The 27720-nt window shown below is 41.8% G+C and overlaps 1 protein-coding gene across 2 annotated transcripts in view; it reads right to left on the bottom strand.

The window, feature by feature from the left end:
• Positions 1–460: 460 nt before the first annotated feature.
• IQCA1 (IQ motif containing with AAA domain 1) overlaps positions 461–27720 on the bottom strand; it is a 110548-nt gene continuing 83288 nt past the window's right edge. The window contains exons 14-19 of one of the 2 annotated variants that reach the window (XM_064452163.1): positions 26027–26134; positions 22517–22716; positions 13048–13134; positions 8932–9109; positions 5451–5689; positions 461–1024 (exon numbers count right to left, since the gene is read on the bottom strand). In XM_064452163.1, the coding sequence (XP_064308233.1) occupies positions 914–1024; positions 5451–5689; positions 8932–9109; positions 13048–13134; positions 22517–22716; positions 26027–26134 (923 nt within the window). In that variant the 3' untranslated portion in view covers positions 461–913. The remainder of the gene's footprint in view (positions 1025–5450; positions 5690–8931; positions 9110–13047; positions 13135–22516; positions 22717–26026; positions 26135–27720) is intronic. The other variant, XM_064452164.1, reaches the window with a different exon arrangement.

Below are 27720 nucleotides of genomic sequence, written 5' to 3'. Positions count from 1 at the left end.
GACTTTCACCAGTGCGCTACTTAAACAGAGCTTGTAGGACCAGAATGAGAAGAAGCTGAAGCAGGTCTAGGTGGATTGGGTTTAACACAGCATGAAACAACCTTTTAGAAAGCTCAACAGGCCGTTCTAGAACAGCCATTAGAGCTGCTGTTCTGCTACATATGGTTTTTAAGCAACAGGTATATAGCTATTTGTGCAAACAATGTAACTGGGCATTGTTTTCTATTGCAAAATAGATTCACGGGACACCCACCAAACCAAATACCACCTGACTGCTTTGCTTTTGCCCTGCTTATTAATGTTTTCTGCTAACATTCACATATATGAATTTGTCCGCGATGAGGCATCAGAAGGTGAAATGGTGCCGGTCCTCATGTGGCTATGTAAATATTCAGCTTGTGGTAGATTGCATTAAGTGTCTTATAATCCATCCCAATTAAAAAGCAGTCTTTATAGCTGTAATAGTTTTATTGAGAACTGTAACACATTAGACCTACAGATATATAAAGCAGTTAGTTTTATAAAGCATATAGGATATTAAAGTAATGAAAGACATTAATGTGACATCAATTTTTAAGGAGAGTTACTTGCTGAAATAAATGAGTATAGCCTAAAAGTTGATGGCATGTTACAGTCCTGAGTAATGAACCTCTCTGCCCCCGAAAACCTCGTAGAAACAATAGTGCTTAAGCAAGTCAGTGGTCATTAACTCTTTATCCTCCGAGAGCTACATGTCACATTGATGCTTCATCTGAGTTTTTTAACTTTTTAAAATCCATTCAGAAATGAAGTCTCTCTCGTGGAATAGCTATAAGGGGGGGCGCATTATTCTGAAGTGTCTGCTTTCCTATCACCTCCCCCTCTCAGTGAAGCAGAGCTACGACTGGTATTACCAGATGCAAAATTCTCGAAGTTAGTTTTTCCCTTTTCCTTTATTTTCTTTTGTTTCTTCTTTTCCTGCTTTCTCACTGTCTGCCAGTGCTCTGATTCGTGCTTTACCCAGTGGTGTCTTGGCATACCAAACCTGGAGAATCAAAAAATGTGTATGTTTTAATAAAACTCAAAGAATAGCCCCAACCAAAAAAACGCCCACAACACTTAAACTTTTTACTAGTACAATGGAGCAGTCCTTTAAAAAAAATAATCTTAAAATCCTGGCTGGCTTTTGGAAGAGCAGAAATGAAATCCTCAGATCTCTTGAGAACATGATTATAACAAGAAGTATAGCAATTGCTTGCTTGAAGTGTGTCTCATTAACAGGAATACTTAGCTGGGCCATTTGTGTTGCTATAGTTATGGAAATGTTAGAACTTCTATGATCAACCCTATTTCCGAGCTATATAGCTCTTGTCAAAACTCCCTCTGGTCTGAAACTTGGCAACAGACAAAGCGTATACTTCTCATGGCTCTGCAAATCAATCCAGACAGTTTTTATTTCAATGAGAGAGCTTAAGAAGCAAAACAAACCCCGAACATTAAAAACCTGTTTATTGCTTTCAGATGCCTGTTCACAGTCCTGTGACTTGTAAATGATTTTGGTATAGTCGCTCTGCAAACTTGCCAAGCTCCTGGACTGTAATGTCAACACGGCAGTTCTAGGCCATGTGAAAATAATGTAAAATGAAGGAGAGGGTAGTGCTTTAAAGTTAGTAGTGTGTAGGAATTAGTCTTTCCTCATACGTATGTACGGGAACCCTTATCAACAGAGTCTGGCCTACACCAGAGATTAAAAAGCCACTAGGTGTTGATGTGATTGATAAAATGCCTTCCCCCTTGACTGTGTTCATCCACGCACTACCCCGGGAATGAATGTCTTTCCTCTGACCACGGACCGCTATTTAATGCCACAACTGTGTCTCCTCTGCCCTTCACTTGGATAGCCTTCAACCTTCCCACCAATGCAGCATCCTGCAAAGTCTGCCTTTCCATATGATTAACCCAAAATGCTGCCTCCAGCTTGAGCCTGGTAAGGCTACCCCTAGCAATTTGCCTTGTCCAGTTTCCCAGTATGTGCTACAAACAGGCAGCAGCAAGAGAAGGAGCTGGGAGAAGAGGTAGTGGGAGTATATAGGGAAGAAAAACCCTTGATGCCTGGCCCCAAATGGTCCTTCTTCATGTCATGCTTCTTAAAGGCTTCCTTTGTGTCCCAGAAAGGGGCTGACGACAGGCACCCTATCTGGATCTCTTGTCTTGCAGATTAAATACTGTCAGCAGGTAAATGAGGTCTGACAGCTGTCAAATGTCCAGCTGGCTGCTGAGCGGCCCTAACACTGTGATTTCTGCTCTAATTGCCCGAATTAGCTGAGCACCCCTCCTCCAAGAACCCTGATTCCGCTGGGTAAAACAGCATGCAACCTCTCACATATCCACATCTCGATGGAGTCATGGGAGGCGTTTGGGAGGAACCCCTGGGCTCTCAGTGTGGTGGACTGGGCAACTGAATTTTGCTGTCCTAAAGATGGTCTTGGGACAAGCAATTCCTGTGTCGAGGAGAACAGACACAGCTGGGACAACGTGGGACAGGGAGAGGCCTGGAGATGGCAGTTTATGGCCCTTCACATGAGTGGGATGAGAAAGGCAAGATGGTGGTTGTGACTATTGGCCTGGGGAGGAGTTAACTTCCCCAGCAGTAGCTAGCAATGAAGCAGTGTCTCTGGCCTTCCATGTGTGACAGGCCATAGAAATTGTTTCCCCAGCCAGGCTTATTGTTCTGGGTATGATGTTCTCCAGACCTTAGGTGGGGGATGGAAAGAATAACAGACCCCTGCCAACAGCTTGCTGGGAGCTTGGTAGGATGGAAAGCGCTGTCTGGTAGATGCAGACTGGGGAGGTCATCTCACTGCCCGCTCTGAGTTGCTGATAAAGGACTCTGCATGTGGCAGGAGGAGCCGAGTGACTCGCGATGTCTTCTCTTGTTCCCTTCCCATTTCTTTGTGCATATATTTCAATGCAGTAAATCTACCTGCCTGTTGGCATGCGATGATGGCTGCTTTTGACTCTTTAGCTAGCAGAACTGCTATGTGAGATTAATGAAGCCACCTGCTCAGATACGGTTAAAATAAAAGTAGATTTATCACTAATGCACTAGCATCTGAACTGGGGATGTAACTGACTGACAGTAAGTGACTGATCAGAGTTAAAACGTTTGCTTGGCGGAGGAATGACATCCACTGTCTTTAGTACTGGTTTTCTTACATACTATATTGTACCGGTCACTGCCAGGCAGAACTAGTGTGCTAGTTAGACTGTCCTTTGCTCCTTTAGGGCTACCGTTATTTTTGTGTAACGATTTGTATCAATCACACTGGTGCAATAATTTATAACTTCAAAAATGTGGATGTATAACTGGGGCAGAAATTTGAGTAAATTGAAGAAATCACATTATCACAAATTTTGCATTATTTATATTCATTTTGGAACACTGGCAGAATATAAATGTCAAACAGGGAGATTCATGTTTCCAGTGAATAGAAATCAAAGATTCATCACAGCGCTAATCTTCACTTTGAATACTGCGTTTTAGCTGCCCCATTTCAAAAGGGACAAAGCAAAGCAACAGAAAAGGTCCAGTGACAGCAATGATTAGAGGCTCAGGAAGAGGGGCTTCTGGGAGAGAAGAGATGAAGATACTGGACTTAATTAACGCATGAGGCCATTTTGACAATTGTCTTTCCCTGTGCCATATTACAGGTGCTGGGGCAAGGTTCCATGACATTTAAGGGAAACAAATTTAAAACCGATAAAACAAAATACTTTCTTAAGGGCTGTAATTAATGCAAGGCAATTATTGCCATGGGATGCTGAGGACAGTATAATTCTAGCCATGTTCAGAATGAAGTGCTTCCTGCAGACTTTGTGCCTGTTTTGTACAGCACATTTATAGTAAGTGGAATAATATTTTCAAGTTAAACTCGCAGTAAATACTAGCCCTTGTGTTTCAGGGTACAAATGAATTACTACTTGGAGCTGGGAATGATAAGGGTTTTTTTCTTTGCAACACTGAACCATTAGCCTTTCCCTGAGGATAGATATTGGTTTAGATAGGAAGCATGAGGAAAGAAAGAGTAATTTGCCAAATATCACAAATGCTGCCTATGTTGAGTGAGCCAAATGGCTCTAAATGGAAATTGGAAAGTATTCAACAGGGCTGGGAGAAATATGCGCTATCATTAGGTTAGCACTGGAAGAAGACTTGGACAAAGTTGTTAGAAACTGCATCCTGTTTATTGTGTGAGGCACTGTGGGGATTCAAAACCAGAGGGGATTCAAAGAGCAGAGCGAAGAGGAAACCTTTTAGCCAGAACTCCTCCATGGTTTATAAGCACCTCTGGGGAGAAGCTGGGGGGAGTATGGGACTGAGAAAGCTCTTTCAGGGTCTCTTGGCTTCAGTAAAGAAGTCCTATCCCATTAGGAGCCCCTGGTGTGGGCTGCCTGCAGCAATCCTTGGTACATAGCAGTGCTGCCCCATTCAGTGGCCGAGGCTTTTACTAGTGTTTAGTAGGCTTGAAGTGCCTCCATCAAGCGTTGTGCTATTTTTCTGGGGTGTCAGTGCTGCTAAGCTGTACTGTTGCACTCAGCTAGCTAGTTCAGGCCTGGTTCAGCTGTCCCTAAGCTACACTGAAGTCACCACAATAAATAAATTGTGGATTCATACTTAAGCCTGATAAACTGTTCCCATCATTAGGAAAACCAAACGCAATACAGTGAAAGCAAAATTAACCACAATATATAAAGATAATCCTAGTCTAGGGAAAGAAAGATAAATTATTACTGAGTTACATGTGGAAAAATTAGTTGTTTGCAGGGTGATCCGTGTATATTTGAAGTATATGTAATGCCCCTCAGATGCACTAGGTTTTGCCTTAAGGATTTTATGGCCCTGAGGGTGGGGAGAGGGATGGAGTTTGAGGCAGAAACTAATTTCTTTAAACCATGAAATGAAGAAAAATATTGTTTGAAATTGCTTTAAATAGGGATCAAGTTTTAAGTCCTTATGTGGAGCACCCTGTAGACCCCACATTTCCAAGTTTTCTACCTTCTCAAGATAACATAGCCAGGCTTGCTGACATGTCAGCTCTGAAAGAGAAAGGTCCAATGCATCGTACTAATTGCAGCTGCGTAATTTATCCATGCATGTGAAGGCCACTCTGTTCAATATGAGCTGGGTGCAGGCAGTAGGTTCAGCAAAGCAGTGTGCCAGGCATATTGCCTGTGCAGAGTTGATGCCTGCAGTAATGGCTGTTTGTCTGGCATGCCCAGCTGCCCAGGCTGCCAAACATCCCAAAATAGGGGAAATGGGTGTTTGGTGCTGTTGAGCCATACATCACCACCCAAATAGTGATGTGCCAACCCATCAGCAGAATTAGCAGGTCTCTAGATCAAATGTGCCTGGACAAGGGCACAGCAGGGGATGATGAAAGGCAGCCAGTTAACATAGCTTTTAATGTCACCTTAAATGTTTCTTCCTCTTCTTTGTACACTGGGTCCTGTCTGGCCAGAGATGTCACGAACTCGGCGGTCCTCAGTGGCTTCCTGGTCATCTGTAGGAGGCGTAGCTCACTTAGAACTGCTTGCACTGCATGGACAATGTGTCCCTGGGTGAAACCATCGGACACCTTTGCTAGGCAGCTTATGTTCAGCAAGTTGGTGATGGTTCCACCATTCTGCAGGATGATGTGTTTCCATAACACTGTTCATCAGGACCCAGAAAAAGAAAGAATGCCAAAGACATACAATAAAGGAAACGGAAGAAATATTTTTGCATTTTGAAATTGAAATGGAAAAATAAGGGATATCAGTCAGGAAGGCCAAGATTCAAATTTTTTGTTTGCTGTTTCTTTCATCTACAGATTTGTAGCATAGAGGCCTTCAGGCACATCTGTTCTTAAACCATTAGTGATCATTTGTTGGCTACCAGTCAGTACTTTCAGAAAGTCATTAAGGGCCCATGATGTGAGCTGGATATGTGTGTAAAAATAGAAAGAACTACTTAAATATTCCTGTGTGTATATACAGAAAGAGAACCTGTCCAGAATGTTCCCATTTGGGTGTGTAGAGTTAAGTACCTATATTAACAGCCTGTTTTTATTTCTGTGACCCTGATCACAGGTTACTTCTGCTGAACTGAGGGCTGCTATGGGGACTCGGTGTCTGGTCTGGAAGCCAAAGGCTCCCAGCTATGCAGGCACATGTTGTGAAGGCCAGGTGTACATTTCCGTGATTGGCATTTTGCTCTTAGTTAAATGGTGAACCTGTTTGTGTCTTTTAGCTGTGAACCTCTTTGACACGAAGGTTTCTTAATGTTTGTGAGGTGCCTGAGATTTTGCTTCCAAACACCCCAAATTAATAGGAGTAATAAACGTTTTTGGTTTATCCTCTGTAAAGCAACAGTCTGTCTCGGAGAAACTTAGTAATAATTTCATGCCATCTCACCATTTAAAGCCATATGTGAGAACATTTGGAAAAAAAATTACAAGTTTTACACATAGAGATTAAAAAGGTTCTTGAATGAGACAATCTGTGGTTTGAGTATCCTGTGTTTGAACGCTCATGTGTAGTGTGGAAGCGTTGGGTGGAAAGTTAATAGTACTGGATGTTGGGGCAGTTATGGAGAAAACCTGCCTTACTCTTGCTTTGATTGTGAGGTCGATACTATGGACTTGTGCCCATAACTCTTGACAACTTTGTACTACCTTTTTCACTCTGGCAAATTGTGATCTTCCACTTGAATTGTAACTATGCTCAATAATTATTGGCTGAATCACTAATTCATAAAAGGGGAACTGATGCATACGACAGTGAGCACTACTTCTGCACAGCTGTCTACTGTGTGCCACAGCTTCTGTTGCAGGTAGGATCATGCATAATATGAGTTACTCTGTTGCTGGGTGATTAACAGCAAGAAACCAGTATAGGATCATGAATCTCCCATTTTAATGACTTCCACTGTGTGTTTGTCATTTCCATCGTGCATAGATTGGAATATTTTGGTTTATAACAAAAAGGAGGATTTTAGTGGGCAGGTAGCTTGTGAGCAGTGGCTATGAATATTTGTTATGTCATGTCTTTTCTGTCAAAACAAGTTTCTTTAGGTGTCAAATTGGGTGCCAGGCACTGATAATTGTCAAGATTGGAAGATGAGTGCTCTGTACTGTAAAGATCATATTTCCATTGAACCTGAGGGAAGTTTGGAGCTAAAGAATGAGCCTGGCGCTGTCTTAAATGGGACAATGTCAAAGAAGTAAAGCTACAAGTTTAATCTGCTTTAAAATGCCAAGAATTAGCTTTCTGAGGCATTCTTAAATTTGCAGTTGAAATCCCTTTGGCTGGCCCTTTTTTTGACTCCAAACTAGTGGTGAGAATCCCAGAATATGACGGTTCAATCCCCAGAAGCGAACACAGCTAAATTCAGCTGCTATCACCTCCTTTCTCTACGTCTTATTCATGTCCCTTATCTGTTAGCAATTTATCAGAGCTGTAACATAACATGAAACACATGTTAGCTTGCTTAGAGACCATTTCCCATCCACACTATGAAAATTATTGAATGTGGGAGAGATTTACAATGTGCTAGGCAGTCAAAACCTGTCTTGAGCTTGCCCAAACATGCATCATCTCCATACCTTGGCTGCCTCCATGAAAGGCAGTATAAACTGGACTTCACGATACAGATGCATGATTTTTGCAATAAGGTGACTATATGGAGCAATATTGTATTCAAGGTAGAATTGTGTAGCGAGGTCCCTGAACTGAATGTAGTTTCCTTTACTACTGTATTATTCTGGGACATGATCCATCAGAGATTAGCAGCTTGAAGGGAGTCTGTTTTGCTTGATATGGTGATCATTAGGGATATTCATGCTAGGAGCTGCTGGTAGAAGAAACACACCCTTGAGAGTCCTAAATCGAAGTGTTTGGTGCCATTCTGAATAGCCCCAAACCTTTTTTCCACAGTATCTTTAGACTGAACCTAAATAGCTCTTCTGCTTATGAGTCACCACATGAGATGCCTTAGTACCCAGAAAAGTGTATTAAACCACACGATGCCTGTGATTAAACCGCAGGAAAAAAATTCTACTTCTGGGAACAAAAGTCCTTCTACCAGCCAATTCTGAAGGATGTTGTTGAATCACCGTTTTTCTTGCAGTACCTGATTCACATTATTATGCTTTATTTGGAGCATTTCTTCCTAGTCAATGCTGAGCTATCGCAGACTTTAAGGTGATTCAAACCTGAAAACAAACTTGCGTTCTTTAAAGTCTCTTTTTTCTACCTGTGTAAGTTGGCCTAATAAAAGATAAGTTTTTTGTTACAAGCTTTGTCTCTCAGCATATGGAGTCCTCAGTGAATTTGTCAGACTTTGGGAGGGCCTGTCTATCACCACTTGCTAGACTAGACATGCAAAATCATGGATGCTTCTACAATTTCTCTCATGATCTCTAGGTACAAAAGTGGAACTTGATAGTGACAAAACTGAATTATCCAGATGTGGTTCTGTCTATGGAGAGGCCCTGAAGCGTATTGTTTAGCATATGGAAACTAGAGAGGAGTAATGGAAATGCGGAATCCTTGTGTAAAAGCAAATCTTAAAATAGAAAGTGTGTACTGAAACAGGATCTTATCTTTCCTACAGTGAAAAAAACAGCTTGGGTTGAACTCAGTGCATGCTAAACAACTCACAAAGAAATGCTTATCACCATAGAACAGTATTTTAAAAGTGGAAGCTGGGAGAAGTGTTTATTATCTGATCTTTGGGGTAGCCTGCACCAGTATTACCTAAACTTTCAGGAACTAAAAATTTAGGCAATACTGAAATGAAGTGAAAATTCATACCTGGGGTATGAATTGAGGTTAAAGTCAGTTCTGAGAATAACAGACAATAAGCATGGATTTTTAACAGTAGTAATCAACAGGATCATGTGAAATACTTGCCAAATCTTGAAGCATAGTCAGGCCTAGGAATCAGAATAATTTTTTGGTAGACTTTGCAGAAAGGTTTAAGATTTGCATCGAAGGGACGGTCGGTGGTTCCTACTAGCAGCACTCTGTCCTGTGCTTTCAAAGCCTTAAGGAATTTGGGGAGCATCTTTTCCAGTCGCTTCGGGCTCATCTTCAGCATGTACATGTAAATACATTATGGAAGAGTTGTTACCAATGCTGACAGAGTTAGTGAGGTGATGTTGTAGCCATACTATATGCAATAGGATTTTGTGCATTTAGTATAAGCAGACTAGATGGTCAACCTAAGCAGAAAGCCTCTGTCTCCTGAAAGTCAGGTAAACACTTGATTTCTGCTTATATATTTATAGGTTTTGTGCTAGCACCTTTCACTGTTGAATTTGCTGGCCCTGTTATTGAAAAGCAGGAAGGAAGCAACTCATTTAAAGAAGGAAATCCTGATTTCCAGTTCAAGGAGAAATATTGCTTGGAGCTGTGTACCTGATGAACCTTAACAGATAGAAAATTGCCACAGTAACAAACCTGGTGTGGAATCCTCCCAGCTCTTGGAGATTATGACCTACCACTCCTACCCATGGTTTAAATGTGAAAAATACACTCCCTCATTTTTGCTGTGGTTTCTAGCTTGCTGAGGCTAAAGCCAAAGAATGCAAGCTCTTTGAACTCAGGATTCATTTCTTTGCAATGATTTACTATTTGACTTTATGATAATTATTTACTATTTATGGAATGGATGTGTATTGAGCAAAACCTGTTATTAGATAATTACGTTTGATAACGTTCAAGTGAATATTGGTTGGAGAAGCTTAATCAAATTGCTGTGGTGTCACTCTACAAGTGAATAACTGGGTTAGGATAGTGTATTGCATTCAGGGAAGTTTAATGACTTGGAAGCCTTTTCTCAGAAATGATTGAGACTTAACATCCAAGTTGCCTACACTCATTTGAAAAATCTTACTCTAGATCACCTTGTGATTTTTTTTTTATTACTATGTAGTAGGCAGCTCCCTAAGAAACTTGAGCATCAATTTCTTAATTATTCCAGTCTTCCTTAACATCAGTGAGGAAGAAACCATGTCCTGCAAACCACCTCAGTTGAAAGGCAATAATAAACACTTATGAATCTACATTGCATGTACAATCTTTGTGATCCAGTTTTTCTGTTGTATGTAGTAGCAGACAGCTGACAGAAAGGAGGCAAAATTCTGTTCTTTGGAGTCAAAGCTACAGAGGAGGGAAAATTGGAGAATTAATAAGAAATCCCTGAAGTCTTGGGGTAGGGTCACACAGTTATTTCCTAGCTAAACTTGTCTTAATTTTTGTTCTCATGGTCACACTATGCATCTTCCCAAGTTTGCCAATTGCTTAATCATGATAAGGAGTCGAGTGTGTCTTAGCACTAAAGCTTAGGTCCCACTTTGGAGCACGGACAGGTTGCTTGCGAGGATGACACATCCAGCTCATATTTTTGCTCTTAAATGAACTATTCCTATGGCCACCAGTCAATGCCAGCTGCCATCTTTTAACCTCCTCCTTATTGTGCCTATGCACCCAACGATGCCAGGAGAATGTGCCTTGTAAGCACAGTAGGTCTGCCCTGGAGTGAAGGAGAAGTGTTGGCTTTTCTCTTGCTCTGAAAGAAAGGATGTCACTCTGTTCATGCTCAAACGTTTGTTGTCTGAGGGCACAACTTCAAATCAGACTTTTACCCAAACTTTGCCACTCCCTTGTTGGGAAACTTTTGGTAATGAACTTGACTTCTCTGATTAAACAAGCTCCTGTTTCGTATCTACCTTGGAAGTTTTAGCCAACCTTGTCACCTTTGCTCTGTCAGGGAGATCTGGTCACAGCAATGAATGAAATGTGGATTTACTTCGTTTTAAACACATTTTATGCTGACTAAATTACTCTTTGAATCTGCTGCTATTCATAGGCTTCAAGCTTTCCTTCTTTTAATGTGTACTGGAAGGAAGTACGAATGTTCTCTAAGGTGAAGGTGTTTTGAGATATCAATATTGCTAGAAAAGTGAGAATTAGCAAATTATTCTAGGTTTGGGGGGGGTAGAGGAATCCTATCTCACTGCAACAACTGACAGAAGATAATGGTTGCTTCAAGTGAGACATGGTATTTTCTGGGCTTGCAGTATGTCTTCTACTGGAAAACCGAACTCTTGGGAGCTGCACAGAATTTTAAAAACAATTGTCTGATACCTGTTTCACCTCTTGTGAAAGTAAGTCTTAACTTATTCCCAGCATTTAAAATATCATTTTTTTGGGTGCCAAATTATATTAATGGATTCCCACTGATCTAGAGTTGGTTACAAGTGCACATTTCTCAGCTTGCAGGAATCTTAATTTTAAAATTCTACATGATTGTACTAGTATCAGAGGCCAAGCTAAACACTCCACTCTCATGTTAAGCCTAGTAAGCCAGAGTGGCGTTTGTGTCAGCAGCTCCTGTGATGCTTGTGAAACTAATGTGCCTCCATAATGCATGCATTTTGGGGATATGCCCTTAAATTTAATAATATATCCTCTGCTTTGAAAGAAGTGTGTCAGTAGCAAGAAAGGCTGTTGAAGAGGCAAGCTATGATTTCGGTCATCATGTGGACCTGAGTGGGAGAAAAGTCAGGTGAATTGTGAAGGTGGCTCCTATTTGTTTATCTGTGAGTGGCTGAACTGCTTCACATCTGTGGCAACTGGGTTTACCATACATAACATGTTTGTTGTTTGACTGCTTTGGGGAGAACTGGGGAGACTACTTTTCTAGTGGGTATTTGAAGAATTTAAGACTTTTTTTTTTTTACCAGGTTCTCGGTCATGGTGCCAGAAATGTCACACTGGATGAGCAAAATGACTTCTACTCACTGGCTTCTGAGGGCTGACCTTAGGTCATCTTCTCCAAAATTCTAGTGCTCCTAAGGAAGCACACTACCAATTACCACTGCCTGTCCTTCCTGTTCCATGCTCTCTGGCTCCAAATGCTGGTTATGCTATGAACTATTTTGGACATGAATGATTTCAAGCCTGGAGCCATCCACTCCCACCAAGAGCACAAGAGGTCTTTTTTTAAATACCTGCTGGTCTTGGGATGCGTTAGTGGGGCAGAGGCAGTACCCCCAACTCTGAGGTGGGCAGGGTAAGAATTTTTTCCACGCTGGTGGTTATCAAAGCAGACAAAGATTGTGGTTGCTCCAGGTAATCTTTGGCCCCTAGTCTTATTTTTAATTCCCATCTCCACTTACTGTTAAGGTTTCAGCCTAAGAGAAAGGTTCCCTTTTGGTGTGGGGACCACTAGAGGGCACAACCAGTGCATGCCCATGAGCTTATACAGCCCTCATCCAAGCTGATGCTTCATTGGTCTTCTAAAATACAGGCCAGTGTCCATCCCACAGCCTGAATACACTGGGCTCATCTTAAGAAAAAAGGTTTCATTTTTCACATGGAGCTCTAAAAGTAAAATATTTTGCAAGCAGCATGAATCTAATCAGGATTTCAGGTGAATTGCTCTCTGCTGCAGTGGTTGAGTTGCTGTACCTATTGGACAGTGTTTTAATTTTCTTTCTAGCGGGGAAGCTACACAGGAGAGGAAGGAATGGAAGCAATGGCAATAGGACTCCTGGGAGCCCAAAGAAAATAATCTGTAAACATAACTATTTAACATAGACTTTTTGTTTTCACAGTGGAAATTTCCTTGTTGCTTTATTGTTCACTTTGGCTCCATCCAATTTCTCAAATTAATAGAGCTGAACAATTTGAGCTCATCTTAACTTTTAGTTTCTTGCCTCATATGTTGAAATTCTCTATTCTCTTCTTTTCAGTGCACCAATGAGCAGTGACTGGACTATTTTTAAATAAAGCAAGTATAGGTGTGTAGGAGTGAAATGTGACCTCTTGGGGGCTTTTAAGAAGTCACACGACTCTCTTAAAAGAAAAAAAATGTTAGGGAGACAAGCTATTATCAAGCAAGCCTTGGCAGGTCTGGTCATACTGGTATGTGCTAAGCTAGGAAATACACTTGCTCCTTTGTGTCAGCTGTAATGCAACAGGAGAAATTATCTGCACTGGGATAAAAAAGGAGCAACTCACCTCTTCTTCAGCCTTTGGCACTGCTTTAGAAAATATTTTTTCTGTGTCTCCAATCCACACAACTGAAGGCTGCAATTGCTTAGCCACCTAAGAGAAAATGGGAGAGAGAAGGAAGAAGTTGATTAAAATGGCTACAATTTCATACCTGGGTGCTTAGAGTTATGATTTTGAATCCATATTTCAGCAGTTAAAATTAGCCTGGTTTGTTTTTTTTTTTTTCCAAGGAATGTTCAGCATTCACAGATAGCACTGGCTCTGTTCAGCAGTCTTGGCAAATCAAACTGTTTCTAGTTAGGAATCTAACATAAAGAACACAAAACAAATTGGATCATTTTAACTGCTATGCATATCTTTCATTTCACAGCCCAAATTTAGTTGCTGCTCTGCAAAAGAAGGCCTGGATTTGCAGTTCAATGGCAAACAACAGACCACTGGCAGCTTTAGACTGGCTGCCCTGCTCATAGGATCCCTCCCTGGTTTTCCAAGGGCAATACAGATGGAGAGAGAGGCAAGACGTGGCTATTGCATGAGAAATGAGCGTACTAATCTTTAAGCAAAACAGGCTGATATGCAATCTTCTGGCTTAGAAAATAGCATTTAATTTTCAGTTAGCCCAAGAATTAAAACAGAACCTGTTAAATTTGAAGGTGGGGATCTATACAAATGGGCTTTCTGGCTCCAAAGTCAGAGGCACTATACCTCTGGTTCACAGCAGGATGGCAGCAATGCTACAGGCTTTTTCACATCTTGCACTCTCCCTATTGCTATAGAAACGCCAGTGGTTTAGACATTCTGCTGCCAAATTTTAATCACTTTCCAGTGGCTCTTGGAGCTGCGTTAGTTTGCTCAGCAACAAAAGTGACGGTTCTGAGTCAATGGGTAACGAGAGAGAGACACACAGCATTCTTCTGTCCTGGTTCCCCCCCCCCAAGCTGAAACAGCTGCATCCAGGAAGGAAGCTTACAAAATCGATAGGTTGTATACATCATAAGCTCAGTGTCTGACTGACAGCCAGTGCAGGAAGAATAAAGTCATGAACATCTTTCTTCAAAGCACCGCAGTTCATTTTTATGGACGCATTTCAAAAGCACCGAGCGTGTGCATGTGTCTGTACAGTAAAAATGGATTGAGGATTAGGAGAAAAGAATAGTAGATGAGGGCTGTTAAACTTGTTTGCTCTGCTGTGCTGCTGATGGGGTGAAGTGGAAACAATGCAATTCTCAGCATGTGACACTTTATTTGCAGTAACTCATCAGTATGAGACTATGTCAAGTGGTACCTCCAAGTTAGAATCACAGACTGGTTTGGGTTGGAAGGGACCTTAAAGGTCACCTAGTGCCAAGCCACCTGCCATGGACAGGGACACCTTTCACTAGACCAGGTTGTTCTGTCCAACCTGGCCTTGAACACTTCCAGGGATGGGGTGTCCACAACTTCTCTGGGCAACCTGTTCCAGTGCCTTGCCACTCTCATAGTGAAGAAATTCTTCTTGATATCTAAACTAAATCTACCCTCTTTCAGTTTAAAGCCGTTATCCCTTGTCCCATCACTACGAGCCCTTGTAAAAAGTCCCCCTCCAGCTTTCCTGTAGGCCCCCTTCAGGTACTGGAAGGCTGCTATAAGGTCTCCCTGGAGCCCTCTCCAGGCTGAACAACCCCTGCTCTCTCAGCCTGTCTTCAAAGGAGAGGTGCTCCAGCCCTCTGATCATCTTTGTGGCCCTCCTGGACTTGCTCCAACAGTTTCATGTCCTTCTTATGTTGGGGGCCCCAGAGTTGGATGCAGTACTCCAGGTGGGTTTTCATGAGAATAGAGGGGCAGAGTCACCTTCCTTGACCTGCTGGCCACACTTCTTTTGGTGCAGCCCAGGACACAGTTGGCCTTCTGGGCTGCAAGCACACATTGCTGGGTCATGTTGAGCTTCTCATCAGCTAACACCCCCATGTCCTCATCAGGGCTGCTCTCAGCCTATCCTCTGCCCAGCTGTATTTATGCTCAGGGTTGCCCTGACCCATGTGCAGGACCTTGCACTTGGCCTTGTTGAACTTCATGAGGTTCACATGGGCCCATCTCCCAAGCCTGGCAAGGTCCCTCCAGATGCCATCCTTTCCCTCCAGTTGACTGCACCACAGTTCAGAACAGTTTCATTGAGGAGAACTGAGCTTTTTCCTTTGTTGGAAGGCAAGAGCTCAAATGCTTAGCATTAATAATGAGGATTTAAAAAAGAAAAACAATATCATGAAAGATAATATGAAAATGGCGCAGAAACCGATGTGTGAACCTAGGCAGTTGTGTGACTGTTACCTGAGTGTACAACTTAAGGGGTAACTTCTCAGTCCAGCAGGGTATTGAGCATATAAGCTGGAATGAAGTGACAGATTAAAATTGTACAATATCTGCCATTTTAAGGCCAGGTGCTTTTATCTTTCTCCTATTTATTTTTGGAGGTATGTTTGGCATATTCCTAAGCCTGTACACACTCTGCAAGGTCCATTTGTGAGAACAAACTTGTGGCTTTCACTGAACTGAGCTGGGCAGCAGCCCTAGATTCAGGGTTTTTCTGCTGAGTATCCTGCTAGTCAGTGGCTCAGACACCTGCAGAAAATGCAAGTCAGTCCTACTGATTCACACTTGCAGGTGAATTCAGTTAGCTCCTAGCTGTCTGTAAACATGTTTGGAGGCAAGTGGTGAAAGAAGAGTAATGTGGTAGCATGATCATATAGCAGAGATGGGACACCTGACATTCTCTGTAAAATTAAGACTTGGAAAGAAAAATAAAGGTCTAGTTTAAGTTGCTAAAAGAAACCTACAGCTTCTTAAAGAACTGCATTTGCATTTCATGCACCCGCTGTGAAATCTATTGTGATGTGTGGAAACTCTGACTCAGAGACCCTTACTGAACTCAGCACTGCTAATGAATGGATTATCAGCTGGGGCTTTCTGATCATGACTTTTACCTTCTGAAACATAAGATAATCATTTTTTTGCTCACACTCTGTGCGTGTCTGGAGAGGATGTCAGGAGATGAGGTAGTGGGAGACCATTCCCACTGAAGCCTGCCTTTCCCGAGTGAAGACTGGGCTGGTGGCACGCTGTCTACTCAAGTTTACGGGCTGTGCGTGTGCACGAATTACCACCCTGACAGACTTGCTGTAGGATCTGCTGTTGTTGTGGTGCTTTCTCCCTGCTTCACTCATCTTTATGACTAAAAAAGTGCTATGCATTTGCTTTGTAAGGAGAAGAGTCGTCGTCTGGTATTTTTGCTTTGTGAGGTAATGCAGCTGTATGAAGCCTGGGGAGCTGTGTAGCTGTTTTGCAATATATTCTCCATATCTGTGTGTCTGATGGTGCAGTGCAATGAGACTGGGGAATAAGGGCTGGGGTGGGTAGGTACAGAGGCTGTTGGCACCCTGCTTGTGTACTTCAAAGGGAACCATGTTGTCCCTTCAATGGGGCCACTGCCGTTGGGGATGTGCAAATCTTTCCCATTTGGCTCAGGGACAGCTTCTGTGGTTAGCAGCCCTCTAAAATGGAGACTTAAGTCTTTATTCAGACTGTAGTTTCATTTTAACTCTTAAGGAGGAGTGCTTGGTGTTTTCACACCTGTAGTTGTCTTTTTTTGCATCCTTTATTTCCCCACCCAGTAAGTAGAAATAAAATGAATAAGCTCCGTTCTGTCTGCTTCTTAGAGATACTTTCCTGTGGCAATGATCTAAATGTATAAAGTGGCCTGCATATGTTTTTTTCTGGTGTTGATATACATTAATGTGACCAAATACAACACACTCTGTTTGGGCCAGCTGTTTGGTTTTTTTTAAAGACAGATCAGACACCCAGAATCCATCGGCATCTAATTTAAATTGTTGGCAGATATGTGGCAGACTGTATGTCCCCTGTGAAAGTACTGCATTTGAATTATCCACAGACAGTTTGAATCCATGGATAATTAAATGCACTGTACATAATTAATTTGTAATTGAAATTTTATTAGCTTTGCTGCATTCAACAATTTGTCGGAGCTGCCAGCAGATGGCTCCTTAACCCTTCTAATACCGCACCAAGCCAGCAGCTGCTTGTGCTGGAAACTGCTCTCTGATGGGTCACAGAGGCTTGATTTGCTCTTCAGGAAAATTATTATGAAGAAAGCCTTCTCGTCCTGCTGTCTATCAACATTCATCAAAGATCAAACAGCATTTTTGAATGCCTTGGGTTAAACTTTTCAAACCTGACAACCAGAGTTTAACAGTCAAATTGCTACACTTGAAAATACAGAAACTTGATTCTTGCAGGGCACGCATACACAAGGCTCCTCCAAACTCGAAGGCTTTGATTTTTTTTTTTTAAAGGCCCAAGACCAAGATTTTCTGGAATCTTAAGTTATTGCTGAAAACTTCTCAATACTCTCTAGTTTATATTCACAGAAATGCTTCAAAGCTACTAAAGAGCAAGATGCTGAAACCTGTGATTAGACCTTATATGTGGGAGCCTCACTGGGTAAATATTCCAGTGCTACAGTCATGATACCACTGTATTCTGGTTTGATGGAAAATAACTATAATTCTGTAATCTAACAGGATGCATTTCATTTTTTTATATTAGAGTAATGCAGTGTAAAGCTGCTTTGTCACAGAAATAACATTTTGAGTATTTGAGTACTGGTGATAGTTAATACTTCCAGGGTCTAGGCTTCTAGCAGGCTGCACTGCACCAAGTTAAAAGAATTGCTCTGGGATGCCTGGAAGAAAGGCTGATTGTACTGATCCCAAATTTCAGCTGTAATGAAGAGGTCTTGTGTGGCATGGAAATGCTAAATACAGAGAGACTTCTGTCAGTGTACTGGGGTAAACTGTACCTGGTTCTTCAGACTGCCAGAAAAATGGCCCATTCGAATGGACAATAGAGCAGTAGTTACAAATAAATGAACTTGATTCGGGGGGGGGGAATTGATTGCAGACTTCAAAATTATTTTGCCTCTAATGCTGGGATTATATAATTTAACCCTAAATGCTGTCGTATTCCTTTTTGGTATAACACTTTTATAGTCACCTCTGACTTGCTAAATAGTATAACCAACTATACCAGCCCAATAAGAGTCCCATAACAATGATGGTGTTGAAATACTTCTGCAGCTTGCTGCTCTGTAGAACTCCTTGTTCAGCAGAGACGGCTGCACCGCACGCACGGAGCTGTTGATACACGCACATGACTTCTCCGCTGGTATTTCCTCCTGGCCATATCTTTCCCAACCTTTTAGCCTGGTCAGTGTTGCACCAATAACATTTTCCCATGTGTGACTTTTTGTACAATGTGCTTTCTGTGTGCTGCTGTGGCCCTGGTAAAGGACCAGAGAGGGGTCGTCTCACTCTGGTAGTGATTAAACTGATGGTTGCCTTATGGTTGCTAATGGAGGGCCAGTGCCTGTCACTTTTATTGCCTTGGAGTTAAGCCTTATGAACTACCTGCATTTTACACCTTTGTGTCGTGGAGTCATGCATTCTATCATCTCTCCTCAATCCTTTCTAGATTTGGTTTTGTTTCTATGCATCCTTCACTATCCTTCTTAGTATCTTTTGTATAAGCTGTTGTACTGCAGCAGTGTTTTGTGCCTTGATGGGAACACGGGAGAGCCAAACCATTGGTTGGTGCAAGCTCGCAGAGAGCTCCACTGGATTCAGGCTGGCTCAATACATGGAAAATGTGGCTTAACTGAAATATTCCAGCATGTTCTGGTTCACGCTTGAAGGATAAGTTTTGTTTTTGGGACTGCTGGGAAGCACTTCTATATTAGAGACAGATCCTCTCTTTACTCGAAGCAGAGCTGACCTGGCAGGCTTTGCTGTGTCTTTATGGAGAACACAAGTGCTCAGGCTTGGTGTTTGTAGCTTCTTTCAATAGTTTTCCTATTCAATATTAATCATCTTTATATTTCCTTTGACTAGGCGGATTGAAATGTTGGTGTTTTCCTGTTCTGGTATGAGAAGTCATTTCCTCCATATGACATCTGAAGTGCCTGCTTTGAGTAACACACAAGCCTCTCTCTTTTGGATCAGGGCTGGTATGTCTCTTGCAAGTCTCCTCCCTGAAAGAAGGGAGGGGAAAAAAAGAATTTGGCTCCTGCATCTGAAACAAATTAAAGTTTCATTTCTTCCAATGCTATTCACTTGTTTAGGGTGTCTCCCACGAAAGAACTGCCAGCAGCCAACACTCAGTTAAGGACGGAAAGTTTCTTAATGGTCGTTTTATGCTCTCCAGGGTTTCCTTTCATTACAGAAATGCTGTTGTTTGCAGATGTGATAGGTAATTGAAAATGCGGGGTTACTTCACCTTTATCAGAGAGCACCATTAATTCTTATGTACTAAATCTTTGTGTTTAACAATGGTTACACAGATCATAAGATAACAGAAAAAAGAACTGTCATGTTTCCTGTCATTCACTTTCAACTCGAAGTGGAAGGTCTGTATTCTGCTTGACTAACTCTATATAAAGGCACTTCTGGAAAGTTGGAGTAGAAAGCTTGCTTGACAACAGTCATGGATGTGGTTTGCAAAAAACATGATCAGAAGTGCCTGATTATAGAGAAGTGGTGAATCTTTTGGTGATCATCTGCACATAAGGCACTTTAACTAGGTGTACTATGGTATGTCAGATAGCAGACTGAGAGTCATGGATATTAAATACTGCTTGTCAGCTGCAGGATACCATTTGCTTTCATGGCTTATATGTGCCACTCAGTATTGTAGTCTTAGAATAATCCACATTTGTTTACACCAGATTTTTTTTGCAATGGTGGAAAAATAAACTTTTTTGGACAAATATCAGTGTTCAGCTTCTTCCTGTCTAGAATTTGTTTGCAATGTGTGTTGCCCTTGTGTTTGTTTCAGCTTGGGTAACAGTAGATTCCTGTAAATTGGGATATGAAAGATTCCTTAACCTTTGGTTCCTTGTGAAGCTGTTTTTCTAATGTAAAAACAATTTCCCTTGGTGCTACTTGTGTCTGTTGCCTCTTGTCCTATCGCTGTGCACCTCTGCGAAAAGACTGGCCCTGTCCTCTGTATCAGGCTTGTCAATGCCTGTCTTGTAACAGGGTAGTCCAATACTGGACACAGTATCCAGCTATGGTCTCTAAGTGCCAGACAGAGTGGAATAATTAATTGCTTTAAGTGGTTGGCTATATTGTTGCTGATACAGGCCAGTACGGAGCTGACTCTTTGCTGCATAGACATGCTCTTGACTCACATTCAGCTTGCTGTCTTTAGAACAACCAGTCCTTTCTGACAAAGCTGCTGTCTAGTTGGTGGGCTACAGCCTGGACGTCTTTGTGCTGGTGCATGGAGTTACTCCATCTCAGGTGGAGGATTATGACACTGGATTGGGAGTATTGGGTGTTGTAAAGAAGCAGCAACTGATGGCAGGACAAATGGAGTGGCTGGCTGTCGCAGGGCCTTAAGAGTTCCCAGTGACAGGGAAAATTATACAGTTGGCAATGTTAAGACCAAAGAGAGATTGTAACTGCAGAGGTGAAATGCTGTGTGGATGGAGGATTGCTTCCAGCCTTGCTCTGAGAACCTACAGAATCTGAGTTGAAATCACCAGCAGATTGGACAAATCAGTGACTTGGCCATGGGGACACAAGATGTCAGGGAGAGAAGTGAAACAACTGAAGAAATTGGGAATGGAAATTGAACATGGTTGATCTGAACGATGCTAAAACAGGCTGGTACTATGTCAGTATGAGTTTGCAGGGAAATGAGCATGCAGATGAAGTATCCCTTGGAAAGAGATATGCTGTGCTGTGCCATTCAGTCTGTTATAAGAGGAGCAGAGTTTGGAGCAGTACTGCTGCTGTAGTTGGAACAAGTCACCTTTTGATAAGCCAGTGTCTGGACGGCCCTTATTCCATGTGACTGACTGCGAGCAACTTCCATCCTGGTAATTTGTGGAGGTTCACTCAAGTGTCATTGCTTCTTTTGTAAGAGCAACAGTATAGAAGTAAGTTTGGACTGCTCCCCATAATTTTGGGGGAGGTGTTGGATAATGTTTCCATTTACGTAATGTGGAAAGATGTATGGGTTTTTATATATCCATATGTAGATCTATGTACATGTATAAAGAATGTGTATATACTTATCTATTGTGGATACATATACAGATGCATTTTATGTATGCTCTAGTTACTGTATATATTATATATGCATGTATACAAAAGCCCCTTAACATCTTCAGCTGGAACTTTCTACAGGAGCAAAAAGCTTGCCCTCCTTTTCTCCTGTGTTTAAAGGTCTTGTGCTCTAGCAGGGACTAGACGATGGAAAGGATGGTGTGTGTGATGCACCTGCAGCCAGACATGTGCTTTGCTATTGATGAGGGCAGAGAAACTAAGTGCAGAAGAGTGAAATGTGCAGAGCAGAGGGAGTATTAGCTCAGTCTAATGGCACTAACTTGTGCCAGGGAGTGCTAGACCCAGTGTTACAGCATCAAAGGTGCACGATCGTAGCACTGTCATTTTTTCTTCGGCACTGCTCTGACCAGTAAGAAGTGGGGTCCTTGGGGATTGTTTTGCTTTTAACTGTGAAACCCATCTTTTCTGGGAATGGAGACACCTGTCACAAAACCTACTATAATACTGGATTTAATAAAATACATCTGATAAATACCTGGGAAAGCCAATTTGGATTTAGTCTTTTAGTAGGCCTCTGGCACTGGAAAAAATATTGTATTTGGCTTATTCTAGCGTATGTGCTGTGTGTTTTTTTTTTTTTCTTTCTAAGAGTATTTTGTCTGGAAATGTTTACCAGCTTCCTTCCTTAGCAGAAACGCTGAGGACTTAAAACGTGGACAAAACCCTGCCAGGATTGTGGGTTTTTTCTGAAGAGGATTTGGGATATGTTCTTCACAGTTCATATGCCTTCTTTCATTTCCAGACTTCTCATACATTTCTGTTAATGTAATCCTGAACTAGGATCCCCTCTTTTGAAAAGCTTGCTGATAGGTAAACAGAGAACAGTATAGGGGAAAACTGTTTTACAGCAAGAGTCCCAGAGAGGAAATTTTTGACCACCCCCAGTCTAGTATTTGATTAAATGCTGCATGGCAAGCATTCCTGACTGATGTGCATATAAACAGAGAACAGAATTTTCTTTATCTATGATGCTTTTCGTATTTAAGGTAACATAAAGCTTACACAAATGTTAATGTGAAAAATATGACTATTACAAGTGATTTCTCAAGTGGCATTAAATCCTCTACAGCGGTGCACACACTGGCTGTCAACAAGTGGTTTTGAAAACTTGAAAGCAGGGGCAGAATTTCAAATTGGGTTGGCAGTCCTTTGGGCCTCAGGCAGCTTTGCCCTTGTATGGCTGGTGTGTATGTTCCTCAGTATGGAGGAACCACAATTCAGTTCCCAGTTTGTTCTACAAAAGGTGTGATGAACTGAACCAACTTTGTATGCAAGCACATAAAGCACAGTACCTTGAGAACCATGTGAAGCATCATTTGCAGGCCATTCTTGCCTGGATATTTCCCAGCAATGTTGGAAGTAGATAAGTTGAAGAGGTTGGCTCCTGTTTCTGTGCAGATGGCATGGACCAACATTTTCTTTCCAACACCGGTGGGTCCAGCTAGTAACAAGGCTTTCACCAAAGGAGCCTTCTCGTGGACTGTTTGGGAACCTGTAAAAAGTTATACTGCACTATTGTTGCTTTCATTTAAGTCTGCCATAAAGGTAATGGAATGATTCTTCCTTTTTTCCTTGCTGTAAATAAATTATAATGTGAATTCATTGTTTCCTTAATATGGCACAAGTGCTCTTGAGTTCAACTCTGTATAACCAGAGCTGTGACTGTAGCACATTTGAGTTAACACCTGTTTGTAGCAAAACTCAACCACCCTTATTTGTACCTTCTGATGGGCAAACTTCAGCTCTAAATCTACAAGAGCTAAAAGATTGGTAATTAATCAGGAAATTTTTGAGGATGGACACAAAAGAGCAGCACTGAATTGGAACTGCTGATGGTGGCTATGTGTACAGACAAGCCTGGTGCCCTGCACAGGGACAACTGCCTTCCCTCAGTTGTCAGGTGGAGGTAGAGTTACAGATGTACCTGTGGCTTTAAGCTTTGCATTTGTTAGAGCAGGTCCTCACTTTCTGCAGTTCAACAAGGGTATAGATTCATGTTGCACATAGGACTAGCAATTCTTTCCTCCTGCTGTTGTGTCATAAGTGAATGGAGACTTTCCAGCTTCTCCACCTTTAAAGAAAACAAACTAATGGAACTATCTGTTGGAGCAGCCTTTAACGTCTGCATGCAGACCTGACTGTTGGTCACTTTAGGCTATCTCTGCTCCAAAACCCTTGACTGCTGTTATCCCCTCTATGTTTGTGTACTGTGTGCAGTGTTAGCTTATCTGTAGTGGAGCTGATGTTATTCCCCAGTCTGGAACATGGCAGATGCATGTTGCAGAGCAGGTATGATATATCTGCTGGGATATTTGCATCCTTTTCTGTTCCCTTCATTTTATTCAGGTGAGCAAATGCAAATGCTAGGGTTGCTATGCTTCGCTTGCTCTGCCAGCAGTGATGACTGCTCAGCATTTCTAAATCTGTCTCTCTGGTTGCTCCAGGTAAATTCATTCTGGGCTGTAAGAAATATGCTCACTCACTTGGGAAAGCCTAGCAGAAATGCCTGCGTTGTGAAAACAGAACCACAGAGAGAGATTTGTGTGGTTGATGGTAACAGAACTTGCCTTCCCTGCAGCTCTTTCACAGAATAAATTAGGTACAGGTGAACCCCCAGAGATGGAAGTAGCAGGAAATGTCAAATGCTTTATCCATACTCACTGGTAGTCCAGTAACATCACTGCTTTGATGCCTAAAAACATCCTGTGTCAGTAGAGGTGGTTGTTACAAAGTCAGATTTGAAAAATCTGTGTGAGCATCCGCTACTTTGAAGGTCTTTGAGACTGGTGTCTATTGGACTATGGGACTTGCGGAGGAAACCAGCCCCAAAAGTGATGTGCTGTGGAGGGAGCTTATGGCTTAGCCTGGAAAAGTTCTCTGGGTTAAAAGGCGACAACTAGGTAAGAATGGTATTTAAACACAAATCCAATCAGGCTGCATATCTGTGTCCTAATGGTTTACTGTCCTAAATAAATGACAATGAGCTGAGTGCTAAGATGAATGCCATTATTTCAGCACTGTGCAGGATGTAGTGAAGTTGTCAGCCACCCAGGCTTTATTAATATTTGGTCGTTCCATTCCAATCTATTACTATTACACATAGATTTATTATGAGGGGAGCTGTAGACTCCTCTGTGGTTAAAGATGAAGTATATCTTCTACTATTATTTCTCCTTTCAGCTGCTTATAATTTCCTCAATGCCATTTAAGCTGGAGCTTTCCTTGCCATCAGGTGACTATTTTGAGAAAAATTTTCACTTCTACACATACACAATTATATAATGATTAACTAGTTCTGAGACCAATTAAGTAAAATGTCATCCATAACATATGACCCAAAAAGTGAAACCATTCCTGTGCCTTTTTTTGGCTCGTGCAAGATATCTGGTGTTTTTGTTGGTGCGTTTCCCCCCCCCCGGGCGTTTTTCAAACTGCTATTGCAAATACATTGTTTGTTTAACTAGTCCAGGGTCTCTTCTCCCTAGATTTTTAACCAATTTGTGTAAATGGCAGAAAATTTATGGGTTCTCTTTCCTCTTGCCTTGGGGGTGTCTTGGGGCTTGATTTCTCTAGATTAGATGCTGTTAAAACATAACTTTGGAGGAGTTGTATGTGAAATACCACATTGCAGTCAGTGTAGACAGGGATAACTGCTGAGCTCTCTCAGCTGATTGTGGTCAAACTTGCAGCCAACAACTGAGGGTTTACCCAAAACACACTGATAATATTTTAGATGGGAAAAGCCCCATTTAGGTTGAAGGCAGGGGTGCTGCTAGCACCCTCTTTGTTAACCTGACTCTTCAGATTGAGCTTTTGGGCAGAATGAATACTCTTCTCTTCTTGAAACCCGAATGAAGCAGACTTGTGCACTATTGCACCAAGCTTTCTACAACACATTGAGCTCACTCTGGGGACAGGGGCAGCCAGGAAATGCCTGAGATGGGCCACAGAGCATGCACATACAGAATAGCCTAAGCACCAGCCTTTCTGGAAGGTATGTGAAGCGGGGGGAAAGCAGCAGCTCTGTGTCGTCTCTGCTCCATTTGCCAGCATGGGAGGTAGGGAGACATCAGCTATTTTGCCCTAGAAAGGGGGTGAACAAAGACACAGCCTGTGAGAGGACATGCCTAGTTAAAACCTCCCTGAAATCCAATCAGGAACGGAACAGGATGCAAGCAAAGTATGAGTAGAAGCCCTTGAGACAGGCACTTCTTGCAATCACTAGAGTTTGGCCTCATGCTATTCCCAAGTAAAATATGGGATAGATTTTGTATTAAAAGCAAACAACCTGACCCAGCAAAGCCTTGTTAAAAATTGGCTAAATCTGGCATTAAAACTGCAAGGGCATTTAAAAAGTGTTCTCTCTGATGTACAAAATGTATTCAGACTAATTCCTTAAATGATTGCATTGTTTAGTACTGAGTAACATTAGCCAGCTTGTAAAAGGTAAATTGCAACCTTAGCCCTTCCCTTAACTTGATTAATTTTGATCACTGGAGCTTGTTTTAGCTATTATCTTTCCCAAGTGATTTCCTTTTATGTGCTGCCATTCACAAACTGTTAACATGCAAACAGAGATGGTATGGAAATGCAATACCTGACAATAGCATGTGCAAGCTCCTTTATGCACTATTAAAATGATATGGTCTTCACTCAGAAGGCTTAATTGAAAAACAATTATACTGCGAAATGCTTTAGATTACAATTAATCAAGCCCTGTCAAAGCCAGTAAAAATGCATGTTACTGACAGGAAGCAAAGCCATTGTATTCTGCCCTCTAGTAATTTTTGCTGTGCTCTTACCTAATGGCAATATTCCATACAGTGCTATTAGCTGTCTGACATCTGCAAGAGAGGGCATCGGCTCTATATCTACCTGACGAAGTGTGGTCCCCAGATAGCTGTACTCGCCTGTAGGGAGGAAGCATGGGCTTAATAAATGTGACACTGCATTGTTATAAAATGCATAACTCGAGTAATGAAAAACTACTATAGAATATCAATATAACGTGCTCTCAGAAAACCCAGTACTATCAAGGGACAGGGACTTACAGGGCAATATTGTTGTGGAATGTGGCCATGAGAAATTGGAAAGGTGAACTGCAAAGGAAAATGAAGTTAAACACACTGTAGACTTTCCCTTCCAGACTGTGGAAGGTGTTCAGCAGAGCAGTCTGTCTTGAGTAACCTTTTAAAGAAACTTTGTGGAGAAAGAATCATTAGTAGCACCATAAATCACACTGCTGGCAAAGGATTTCTAGATTTGGGATTTTAGAGCTGGAATCCCATTGAACCATGCTCTATCAAAAGGATTTAAAAAAGGGGGAAAAGATAAGTATTTCCCCTGGCTGCATCACATCTCAGCTTCTCACTATGTTAAATATTTAAGTGTTTCACCTAATTTGGTGGGGCTCTTTGCTTTGCACTTCACCTTTTGTCCAAAAAACCCTCCACAAAACAGCCCAAGAAAACTAAAAATCCCTGACACGAGCCTAAATGATCTAATCTTGCCTCAGCTGTTGTTACAGAGCCATAATCACATTGCTTGCCCTGTCAAAGTTCATACATGAGACATGTTAGAGAACAAAGATCCAGAAAGATGGGCCACAGGCAAGAAAACTGGTTAGGACAATGTAGTCAGTGATTGTTTTTTAGCATAAAATATATGTCATTATGGTGAATATTATTAAAAAATAATAGTATATTATGTTTTATTGGAGATAAAAAGGGAGAGCACTAGAGCTCTGGAGCAGAGGTAAATTAGTGATGGTTAAGAGAGAATATGGAGTTGTAATTTGGGGGCAAAAAGGCAGAGAAGCCCTGACGCAACTTCCACATCCCCTCTGAAGAATAAAATTCATTTCAGGTTTTATCTTTTATTTAAGGAGAAATCAAAAGAACTGGATAGGAATTAATCTTCACAGATTTAATTAGAAGGCATCAAAGGGTTTAATTGCAACTGAACATAAATCACAGTGGATATTCTCTGACTAATTTAGATAAGGTCACCAAGAAAATTAGTTCAGTGATGTCAGTTTGTCATGGGGGGGACATTTTGGTGCCTTTACTTGCTGTGTAGTGCAATTCCACTCTTTGTCCTTTCCCCAGGAACTGGGAGTGAGTGACCTTCCTTAGACTTCTGCCCTGTAAGAGCAGAGCGGATGAGGACTTATTGACTTATTTTTCTGCAGGTTTGCCTGTGTCCTTGGAACCTTAAAGGGGAAGGTTTTTTGATATTAAAAACAAAAAAAAAGTTAGGTCCAAATCCTAGGCCAATTTTAAATGCCTTCTGTATCTTGTTCTGGCAGCTCAAGAAGCATGACTGAGTTTTGAGTGGGGAAGAGCTGGCTTTGACAGTCTGGGCCACCTCCTTGCTGCCTGCTCTGCATGGGCCAGCTTCTGCACTGGAAAAACATGGGGGACCTGGCACAGGTGTAAGCAGCCAGGTGAATACCACTAGACTCTGTGCTTCTGTGCCCAATACTTTCTGCTGCTGG

This window comes from Phalacrocorax carbo, chromosome 5, assembly GCF_963921805.1.
Source record: "Phalacrocorax carbo chromosome 5, bPhaCar2.1, whole genome shotgun sequence".
NCBI classification, from domain to species: Eukaryota; Metazoa; Chordata; class Aves; order Suliformes; family Phalacrocoracidae; genus Phalacrocorax; species Phalacrocorax carbo.
This window is presented reverse-complemented; position numbering and strand designations above follow the sequence as displayed.